This window comes from Sarcophilus harrisii, chromosome 5 (assembly GCF_902635505.1).
Source record: "Sarcophilus harrisii chromosome 5, mSarHar1.11, whole genome shotgun sequence".
NCBI classification, from domain to species: domain Eukaryota; kingdom Metazoa; phylum Chordata; class Mammalia; order Dasyuromorphia; family Dasyuridae; genus Sarcophilus; species Sarcophilus harrisii.
Window position 1 is genome coordinate 244,273,419 of NC_045430.1, and position 12,182 is coordinate 244,285,600.

The 12,182-nt window shown below is 33.9% G+C and overlaps 1 protein-coding gene across 3 annotated transcripts in view; it reads left to right on the forward strand.

The window, feature by feature from the left end:
* The window catches only part of ANKIB1 (ankyrin repeat and IBR domain containing 1), a 154,416-nt gene that overhangs the window by 50,427 nt on the left and 91,807 nt on the right, over positions 1-12,182 (forward strand). For 2 of the 3 annotated variants that reach the window (XM_012551293.3, XM_023505116.2), the window contains exon 3: positions 3,711-4,011. The exons of the other annotated variant lie outside the window; for it this stretch is intronic. In XM_012551293.3, coding sequence (XP_012406747.1) covers positions 3,711-4,011 — 301 coding nt within the window. The remainder of the gene's footprint in view (positions 1-3,710; positions 4,012-12,182) is intronic. 3 annotated transcript variants of the gene reach the window in all.

Here is a 12,182-nt window from a genome sequence, read left to right on the forward strand (position 1 = left end):
TTTTATTACAGTATTATTTATAAAATGTAAATGGTTTATTTTATTTATTAAAACATTTTTGGATTAATGTTATATTTTCTAAATTTTCATCTGTAAAGTCTGTTAGTGGATTTAAAATAAGTAGATCTTGTGATCAAATATATGCTCTGTGTAAAAATCTATATTATCAATAATAAAGTGCATTTGTAAGGATTTTGATTCACTTAAGTTGAAATTCTAAATAGCTTTCTGTTAAGATATCAGCACTACTTAATTGAAGCAGTAAACTTTTATTAAATGTCCATTGTGCATATCAGGTTTCTTGTTAAATACTGAAACTACAAATAAGATTAAAAAGTAGCTCATCACTTCCAGGAGTTCACAGTCTAATGAGGAAGACAACATGTAAATAAGCTATAGGTAGGATAAATTATAATCACAAAGGGAAGGCATTAGAATTAAGGGGGAATCAGGAAGAACTTCCTGTGAAAGGTGAAATTTTAGCCCAGGATATGAAGGAAGTCAAGGAAATCCGCAGGTGGAGATGAGAGAAAGAAAATTCAAGGAATTGGCAAAATTCCTTGCCAGTGAAAGTCAGTGCAGACCTAGCATCTATCCATACTTCCTTCTACTTTTCCAGCTTTGAGGTCGATATCTCAGCCTCATGGAATATAATGTCATTCACATCAGACTTTCTAGGAGTTTGGATCTTAAGAGAAGACCCTGAAGAATTTAATCATATCCCTTCTTTCTAACCACTAATACTCTGTCTGAATTTATTTCTTGATGGTTAGCATACCCCAATTCCCTTATACACCCTCCACTGACTGATCTACAAACCCCATTCTGTACTGCCCTCCTGTCTTGTTCCTGTTATTTCAACTAGAGTGTGCTGGAGATTGTGGCTATCAAGACCTCTAGTGTTCAACTTTCAGAAAGAACATTTACACCTTGGCAATTGTAAACATTACAACCAGGACTTGATTTGTTGTTTTGTTTATGGTCATAGACTTAAGAAAGTGATCAACATGGCTGATTTAGGATCCATTTCCCCCAGCTCCTTTCTCCCATCCCCCTCCAGTCACATCTAGTTAACTGTTAAGCATTTATCATCAAATCTTTAGCCTCAACCCAAGCTTCATATGTCTCACTCATTTCCACTGAGACCTCTAAAATGCCTATTCTGTAATGAACAGACTTTTCTTGTTCCTTCTACGATACCTGACCCTCTCCTTATGACCCTGCTTCCTTCCCTGCCCTTTCTAATAGAGGTTGCCTTATATCACAACTTCTTTTCATAGTCATAGTGGGAAAATTGGTCCTCATTGCCACTTCTAGACTTTTCTTCTGTTACAATAACTCACTACCTTCTCCTTTATTTTGAGGTTCACAATATACAGATTTGTTGCTCATCCAAAATCTGGTATCTGTTATTTATCAACTTCCTCACATACTCTGCTTCTTTCCTTAATGAATTCAGTACCTGATTTACAATCCTTTTCTTGAGCCCAAATCTGGCTTTCATAACTAGGGAGTTCAACAGACATACTAAAAATGCCTCAACTACTTTAACTTCTAGTTTCTTAGTCTGTTCAATTTCTATGACCCACTTCTCCACCCCACTTCCGTTACACATGTCTTTATGTTCATGAATTCTTAAAGAGCCATATTTGATCATAATCTTTTATCATTCCATTTTGCCCTATTTCTCTTTTCTTCTTAGTCACTCTGACCTCCATTTTCACCATTCTTTTTCAGTTTTTTTCTAATTATTACCCATATATTATCTTTACTCTTCTTTTTTCCCCTTTCTCTACTCCTTGGTGAACTATTTCAATCTCACACCTTAACAATGCAGATTAGGAACTATATAGTGGCTAAGAATTTTGAAGAGCCACCTAAGGCATAAGCTTGCTTCTTCATTGCTTCCCTCTGAGTAACAACACTCAGTGGATAGCAAGTTTTGGCTGTGAATCCAAGGCTACTCTTCTTTCCTTTTTGTCTTATTGTTTCTATACAATTTCATAACTCACTAACTGTTCCTCATTTTCTATTCATAAATTTCTTTAAGCTAGAAGCATTATTCAGCTGCAAACGTCACTTACTAAGTAATTTAAACTTAACTTTGTTGTGCCTGTCCAAGGCTAGCATTAGAAAAGTACTTCAAAAGTTTAGATTCCTAAGCTCCTGATAATTAAGAAGTATCTATGGTGACTTTATTCAATTAGGCAGTTGGATAATACAGGGAACAAGAGCTAGATAGTCAGGAAGACTCATGTTCAAATATAAGAGTTACTAGTTGTGAGACCCTGGACAAATCATTTAATTTCTTGCCTATTTTCTCATCTATAATGTGAAAGGACTAATAGCACCTTGAACATGCTGGGAGGATCAAATGATATGAAAATAAGTGCTACATAGATATTAGCTATAATTATAGAGTGATGACAATTTATCCTATTTCGGTCAGCAGAAATAAATGATTGAGCACCAAAAACCTTGTGCACTATCACTCATTTGAATTCTAGTCCCAGAAAGGATAAGACACCTTTAGACACCTAGGGAATTTCTATAATACTCCATTGATGAGTCTTGATGAAGAGATAGCAATTAGTTTTAAATTGACCTTTATTTTCAAAATTTGTCTTCTTTTGGTTTCTTTTATAGAAGGAATCTTTTTATATTTTTCTGTCTCATTTTTAGATGACAAAGTTGACTTCAGTGTATGATTTTGGACTGCAGGAATGACAAAACATTTTGTAGAAAGCTGTTTTATACTCATTATAAAAATAAATAATAAATAAATTGTATTGTTATAAAATAAATTTAAACTCATTATAAACACCTTATTGAGGTGTTTGAGTTTTTTTTTTTTTTTTGGTTTTGTTTTGTTTTGTTTTCATTCTGGAATAATTTGTCTTTGAAGTATAAATCTTATATAGAGATCTGCATATCAAAAGAGAAAATGGATCTATGTTTCATTTGCCAAATAATACGTGAAATACTTTGCTTAAATCTGGTTAATCGTTTAGAGACATTGCTTTTTAAGAAGGATGAGCAACCACTTCCCAAATAGAATATACTTTTTCTTGTAGAATTTAGCAGAGTCCATATTTCATTAATAACTTCTAATGGACTCATTATTTGGTTTATTTTGTTTACCTAATAGCTAATAACTCCTTTCCCCGAAATAAATTGGTTTTAAATAGCTTTCTTGTAAGTTGTTCTCTAAAGTACTAATGGTCATATTTCAAGAAACAATATTAGCTACCATGCTCAGATAATCAGAGGCAATATAAATGTCTACCATCTTGTGCCAAAGTCTATCTAATGACTCTAACTTTTAGAAGAAAAATACAACTGAAGCAAAGCAAAAAATGAAAACCCAAACTATTAATAGGTCTCGATCTTCATGCCATTGAAATTTTAATCAGAAAAATGTCCAAGATGTTTTTTCGTCATCTTATTTGTTATTGTTTAAGGATAGCCCCTTATTATCCCAAGAACTGTTATATGTAATAAAAGTTTGTGACTGCATAAATTTTTGTAATTTTTTTCATAACAAATAGTATACCTACCAACCTGCAATGAATCGTATGCTAATTTAAAATGGATATCGAATTTGAGGCCTGAGATTATCCCTTTGAATATAACATGTGTTACATAAGAAGAAAAAAGTAACAGACTAAATGCTTACTAGCTCTTGTACTTTCCCCCCTTTACCATTATAGGACCTTTCTTTTTGTTAGAGATGGAAATCCAAATAAGCGGAATGTGCACAATGAAACATCTATGCACCTGTTATGTATGGGGCCTCAAATTATGATCTCTGAGGGAGCCCTTCATCCTCGCTTGACACGTCCCTCTGAAGATGATTTCAGAAGAGCAGATTGTCTCCGGATGATCTTAAAATGGAAAGGAGCGAAGCTTGACCAAGGCGAATATGAAAGAGCAGCCATTGATGCTGTTGATAACAAAAAAAACACACCTTTGCACTATGCCGCTGCCTCAGGGATGAAAACCTGTGTAGAGGTAAAACTTTAGATGCTTGTGCTTCCATTCTGTATAGCCAAATGTGTGGCAGAGTTCATGTCCATCAACTGCCAGTAAGTTAATAGTTTTACCTGTCTTGATATTAATGGAAAGAACATTGATTTTGGAATCAGAAGACCTCAATCTTGCGTCTGATATTTACTAGTTTGTTTCTTTAAGAAAAGGGCTCCCTTCCCACTGGCAGGGTAGAGTACCAAATACAGCCACAATGCTCAAGACTTGGGAGAGGGGAAGAAATGTGAACAAAACATGCTGTCACCTCATTTTACTTCTTGTGTATTAACATATTGGGAGAAATTGCTTAGATTAAGCAAGCTTCCCTAGCAACCTTTATAATGAAGCCATGATTTTGTCTTATTAGAAACTTATCTGGATGTAAATCTTTCTGTCTGCATAAACAATTAAACCACAAAAGAACAATATAGTTGTAACTTGAGTATACTCTGGCAAAAGTCACTTTTTTGTTGTAAATGTTACCACCAGGGTACTTACCAGGGTAATGGCACTGTAACAGAGCTCCTTTTTTCCAGATATGATTCTGACAGAATTTGGTTGCTACCATGACTGCCTTCTTCAACTGTAGTATTGATGAGTTTTAGGTTTTAGGGTTCCTTTTAGTAGGGAACCAAATGATAAGGTCTAGAATTTAGGAAACCAAAATGACATTAGGATTTCTGGTGGTCAGGAAGTTAAATGATAAGGCCTAATGATAGATTTGGGATTTAGGGAACCAAATGGAGAGGTTTGGCTCCCCTGCACCCCTTGGGATTCCAAGGAAAGTTAGGAGTTTGGGAAACTTCCTTCTGGCGGTGCAGAGATTCTCTGTAAAGGAATAAGAGGTTTAATTATAGGGATTGAGAAGTAAGGTTAGAAATCCTGACAGAGAGGCATAAAGTCTCGTTAGGGAAATAGATGAGGATACAGAGAGGATAACACTGAAAAAGAATATTATCCCAGTAGGCAAAGGTTTCCTTGGCATAGCATGGCATAGCCTTGCATGTTTGGAACTTCTGCAAAGAGAGGATTTTAGTTTGGCTCTTTTATAGTAGGAGCTTTGGCTACAAGCTGAAGGGGGCTCGTGGGTGGAGTTCTACAAGCTGGATTTCAGATTGGGCTTGAATTTGAATAGAATTCAATGAGTTTCAGATAACAGAATGAAACTGCCTTATTTGCTTTCCTTCACTGAGGCAGAGTTGAAGGAGATTTTCTCCTTCAAGGATTTTTAGAGTTTCGGGGTCCCTTCTTTAATATGGACACATTTGGGAGGGGAAAAAATTTCTTTGTAAATCTTAAAATGATAGCATGCTGGGAGGACAAAGAGGAAATTAAAAACAATACCTGATCCGAGTTTTCCCTTCTGCTGTGGATGCAGCATTTATAAAGGTTAATAAATGCCAGATAATTTGAAGAGGGAAAGAGCACTCACAATCCAGAAGATGGATCAAAAATCATTCCTTTTCTCCAATAGCCCACATTCTATTAGGGACTTGCACATAATTGTGTGTATACAAGATATTTTCTGGGTAAATTGGAGGTAAGATTTCCCCTGAATAAGATACCTGAGTTGTGCCTTAAAGGGAACTTAGGAATTGAAGAGAGGACAAAGGAGTGCATTTTGGCAATTCCCAGTTGTCCAGGAATAATCCCACAAGAAGTTTCCATTTCACTTGATGGGGAGGAGATAAAACCTAGCCAAAAGATTTATGGGAAAAGTTTCAAAAGAGGAAAAAATGTTTGCAGAAGCAACATCTTGGAAGCCGGGAGTAAAGTACTGTTTTGAGAATAGCAAATAGTTCAGTTTAATTGTAGTCAAAGAACTTAAGTGCCAAGCTTAAAAGGGGTTGTCTTCTATACAAGAGTCAGTGCTTGAGCAGGCAGTGATATAGTTAGGCCTGAACTTGAGGACCCTCAACACAGAATTGAAAGGCGAGATCAGTTAGGCTGGCTCAGACTAGAAGTATAAGGCACTCACCAAGGATGGTGACTTTATAAACCATAGGTTAGTGCTTGTGGTGGTAGAACAAACAGAACATGGTAGTTGACTGGATATGTGGGTTGAGAGCAAATGAAGAGTGGGGGACAACCATGAGATTTTGGCTTTGGGTGGCAAAGAATAGTGAGGTCATAACTATCATAAGTTCTAACTTTTGACACAGACCAGAGAGAATGCAGAAGTTTGTGTTGAAGGTGCAGTTTTCATTGACTTTTAAACACTGATATGTTTCCCCTATCTTTTAGAAAATGCTGTGTCAGTAGCTATCCTTGATGCTGTTGTGGAATTCACTGTTTTAAGTAGGATTCTTTCCTAGGATATAAATGCATAGTTGAAGCCACCTAGGTAACCTGCTCTGCCATAAAACATCTCACCTGGCTCTTTGTAACACAGTTTGTTCTGCAGGATTAAGAAACAGTTTAGTAAACATTGGTTCAGAAGCCTGTATTTAGCTTTGTTTTCATATTTGAATTTTTTAAGAGACATTAAATGAGAATTCTCTTTTTTATTAGCTTATTATTATTTTTTTTTACTATATATGCATAGGAAACTAAGAAGAGAAACTGGTATCCTTTTTATGCTGCATCAACTATTGCCTTTTTACACCACATAGCAATTACTGTTTTGGTGACCAATATTATAAGTTGCTTTATAGAATTCTTACAAATATTCTGGTTTCCAAAAAAGTGTGCTTCAGTTTTGTCTGAGTTTTCTATTAATTCTAGCACCTTCTTGGCCTGTCCTTCATAATCTCACTTGGCTACAGCCACATTCATGCTAGATAACTATAAAATTGGAGGAGCATTCTTTTCTGCCTTTTTCTTTGCAATCTTCAGGGTTGAGAAAGCCAGTAGTCTTCAGCTCTTGTGCCTTGGAAGGAGTGAGTTGATTTCCCAATCCCTGAACTTCTTGATAAACTACTCTCTTTAGTAATTTATCACATTGTTTTCTGTTGTTGCCATCAGCCTCCCTAGTTAACTATTTGTAGCTGACTGATGATGTATGTCATTTGCCAAAGGCAGTTCAATGGGGGAGAATTGCAGATTGTTTAGAGCCCGATTTACAAGTATATTGCAATGGTTTTTATTATTTATTTGTCTTAAAAATATACTCTTTTAAAATAGATCGTTTTTAATTTTTTTTTTTTTTTTTTGCGTTTTTCCAGATGTACCTCTGTATCCTACATCTATCTCCTCCTAAAGAGACTATCTTATATAACAATTTTTTTTTTACTTTAGCTTTTTATTTACAAAACATGCATGGGTAACTTTTCGACATTGACCCTTGCAAAACCTTGTGTTTCAACTTTTCTCCTTCTTTCCCCCACCGACTATCTCATATAACAAAATTTTTTTTATTATGGCTTTTTATTTACAAAACATGCATGGGTAACTTTTCGACATTGACGCTTGCAAAACCTTGTGTTTCAACTTTTCTCCTTCTTTCCCCCACCTCTTCCCTAGATGGTAGGTAGTCCAATAGATAACAAATAATTTTTTTAAAACATGTATTCTTAAGAGTATTAAAATTTTTTAATTATATGATATGTAATAGTAAAGACTCAGGCCCAACATGATCTACAACTGCTTTAGTGAATGAATTAAGAAGTTTTTTAAGTGATTGTTTTGTATCAGGCTCTGTCCTACATTTTCATAGTATAAATACAAAAATGAAAACAATCTACCCTTAAGGCATTTGAATCCTAATAAGGAAAAACAGTGAATACAGGGTAGTGATAGCCAGAACAGATATTTTAGTCTTAAAAGTAACAGAGATGATGAGTGGAGTCATAGGAAAATTGATCTGGCATGCCCTTTCCAGGAATGGTTGTATTGATTTGATGATTGTTCCCAGAGCCAGGAAGAAAGCAAGGTAAATGATAAATTGGAAGAAAAGATAAGATAAAGATGCTGCATTTAGATACATGAATTTAATAATCCTGCCCATTTAAACGAACTGTATTCTTTAAAAAAATTGACATATAACTAGAGTAAAAACATTGGCTTTGGCTAATATCATTTTTTTTTTTTTTTTTATAATTCTTTAACTGATACATGATTCACCACAATAAGATGGTTGAAAAAGCTAAGAAAACATCTCGTCTTACAGAAACTTGATCCTTATAAGGTACAAGATCGCCACCAAGGACAGCACTTCTTTAGTATACAAGCTTATTTGCAAAATACCGTGGAGGAGGATAATGGAAAGTTAAAAGCAATATTGCTTTATAAGAGAACACAAGCAGTTGAAGAGAAAATTAGCTTGAAGAGAGTTTGGAATACTATATAGACTAAAACAACACATTCTAAAAAGATGTAGTAGTGCAAAGTGATGTGTGAACTGAAACAGAACTTTTGACATTTTTGCAAATTGATCTGTTTTCATTGATGATGATATTACATTACTGCTTGTATTACTGTGTCACAAAATGATAAAAGATATTCATGTATTTAAGAAGATAAAGTTGAGTAGGAGTTCACCCTGATCACATAGAAGAAATCTGTACTATACAGATTCCAGAAGAACAAAAAGTTCATATCTAAATATGTAATTAGTTATCTATTTTTAAGGTAATTTAAACAGAGGATTCCAAAAGAATAAAAAAGATCATAATTCTTTTATATGTGACCATGAAGAACATAGCAGCTACCATTATATATTCCTTCCTGTTCTTAGTTTTTGTAACATTTTATGAGAATAATCTACACAGAAGCCAATGTATTGATTGATTTATTTTGCTTATATTTATTTGGTACAAAGGAGAATTTCTATTTTGAAAAAGAGGGCGAAAGCAGGTTTATTCAGTGGGCAGCTAAGTTAATAATGGAACTATTTCACAACTCATTTCTTGCCTATATAAAAAAGTTCAATAGCATTTTCCCTCCTTTTGTAATATTTCCAATAAATCCTTTTGTCTAGGTTTTGTTCCTACCAACCAAGATAATGGTTCTTCTTAGATAACTGAGAATTCCTCAAAAGTCTAATCATGAGTTCAGAACTCATGTCACCAGGGCCCTGGCCCATAGGCAGGCATTCCTTACTCTTTTTATTCAGATCAAAAAGTGAGACTTTATTGATAAGCTCCTTTAGAAGATAATCTCACGTGCAGCCTAGCTGAAGATTCATGGAATCTCACCTTCACTATAAGTTAAACATTGAATTCTGTTTCCACTTCTTAATTTTGTGATGTCAATTCTTGGCCAGCTATTAAGAGAACATTGTAGCCAATGTTAACAAATGAGCAGAAGAGACTGATTACTACTTCTGTAGTCTCTGAAATAACAGAAGGAATTCATCTTTTAGACAGGGATTGGACTAATGGGCTATAATTTCTTCTATCTTATCCCTAAGAGTATTTAATTAGAAAAAATTAAATTTAAGAGCACTTATTCTCCACCACTTCTGATACATGTCAAATAACCCAGAGGCCAACTTTATATTTAAATATAGTACAGCACATTATCAACAATGTTATACCCAAGAATTAGCATTAAAAACAACATAGAACACATATGACAAGAAAAGTAGGCAGACTGGACCTCTAACAATGATAAAAGACAGATTGACAGGCTAATAGATACATCTCTTCCTTCGCTATCCCTACTTACAAAGTATTTCTTTGAGAGGTTTATGAAGCAATTACAGCTTAAAAAAATGCTCAGAATGAAGCAACATGGAGGGTTGCAGTCTTTATTGGTGATAGGAATAGTCACATGTAATGAGATCATAGATCATGAATGGACTTGTATAGATTTTATCTCACAGGTTACATGAAATATTTGACCAATAGTCAGTGATTATAAAGAACATAATATTTTCCTTAAAGCAAGAATTTATAATATTTTCTGCCTTAGTAATTAAATCAACCTTTTCAATAATTATTTCACATGCAACTTACCACATACTCAATCATTTATACTTTAAAAGTCCTGGTCTCTAAGACTACATTTAAAAAAATATTTTTGGTATGCCACATAATTGATACTAATGAAACCTTCCAAGAAATGTAATATGGTGTGTGGTAGGTCCATTCTAAAATAATTAATATAATTAGTCTCTCATACTGACTATCGAGTAAATATAAAAGGACAGAGTGCCTCTGCTTTCCTATCCCTTCCCATATGGTTTCTACTTTGTCTACAAGTATATCATGGCACAAGATAAGGTTACATGCATGAGTAGCAGATTTAAGAGACTGCTTTTCAATGCTGTTATCCACAAAGAACATCTTTAGTTATATATAAAGTGCTTTTGGTAGGATCATATGAATTATCTTAGCTACCTTTATTAAATACAGCGGTCATTTCAGCTTACCTTATTGAAAAAATTGGCCTTAAATAGCACTCCCATCAATTTTAGCATGGACTTTGCCTCACATTATACTTTCTTTCCTTACATTTAGCAGTAAGTATAATTTAATATTACATTTTGTTAAGCTGAGTTTTACAGAGAAAGCATATGTATGTGTAATTACATGCAAACATTGGTTTTCAGATTCCTTATAACTTCAAACTTGATTGAATAAGTTGAATAGAATGAAATATGACCTGTTATGTAACATTCATAAAATCTTTGGGAGGAAAGAAATCTTGAGAAAATCCCACACAATCTTCTGCTGAAAAGAAATGGAAGAGACTCAGAGACCTATCAGATCTCTCATGACTGGTCTTATCATCAGTTTGCTTTTATTCAGGCAACTCCCTTTTTGTTACTCCATTTTTTGTTGTTCATTCGCTGTGAATGTTAAGTATGTGAATAGGAAGACTTGAGGCTTCAGCAAAGATTTTATTTTTCATTAAAATAAAATACATTTCAGAAATATCAACATTTTATTTTGTTTTAAAAAGTACATAAAAGGAGATTCTAAAACTGGGCACTAGTTCTATCTCAGTCACTATCTCTTTTAACTTCAGCTAGGCAATTGAGCATTTCTTCCTCAATTTTGTCAAATTTAAAATGAGAATGTTGAATTGAGCAATCTACAAATCTCTTCTGGTGCTAAAATTGTGTGATCTTATGATGATACCATATGTGGTATCATAAAGTAAAATACTTAACACTTTAAGTACTTTGATTTGAATAAAATCTTTGTTGGTTAAAGACAGAAAATTCTGTTTCAACATATCATTCATTGATTGGCATATAATATATATATTTAGTGATTCTTAAAGGATGGTCTTAATTGACTAAGGATTTTGATTTAGGGAATTAGAATGCTTGGTTTTTTTTTTTTTTAAATTATATAATTTTCATTGTTAACCTTGTTTTTAAATGCCATATTCACTTTAAAGTATCTCCTTTTCTCAGCAAGCTATCCTTTTGTAACAAAGATGTTAATTATTTTAGAATACACCACATTGCACATTGAGTTTCTTGAAATGTTTCATTTGAAATGCTTACATAGTAAGCAGGCAATGATAGAATAAAAAGAGCATGTGTATACTCATTAGCTACAATACTTGGTACAGGGCAAGAAATCTTTAATCAAAAACTTACTACAAAAGTTTTTTGGGGCAGCTAGGTGACACAATGGATAGAGCACCAGCCCTGAAATCAGGAGGACCTCAGTTCAAATCTAGTCTCAGACACTTAATATTTCCTAGCTGTGTGACCCTGGGCAAGTCACTTTACCCCAATTTCCTCGGGAAAAAAAATTTGTGAAAGAAATATTGAAATGAACAAAATTTATAGTGTGATTGAAAATACCTTTAGAGTCTACTTTCTTTTAGTGTCCATGTTGGACATAAAATATCTGTGGACCAAAGGAGTAAGGTCTAAGCAATTTGTATAGTGGTCTATTCTTTTGTCCATTGTTTCTTTGCCAATTGAAGTCGAGTGGGGAGTTCAGAGAAGGAGTTGGCCAGGCTGGTGATAGATGAACTGTGATGTAAGAGATAACAAAAGTTAGTGCTGACTTTATCATCATCCCCACTTTCATAACATTCAACTTTTATTATTAATTATAGAACTATAATATTTTTGCTTTTTGACATACACCACATTGCACATTGAGTTTCTTGGAATGTTTCATTTGAAATACTTACATAGTAAGCAGGCAATGATAGAATAAAAAGAGCATGTGTATACTCATTAGCTACAATACTTGGTACAGGGCAGGAAATCTTTAATCAAAAATTAACTACAAAAGTTTTTGGGG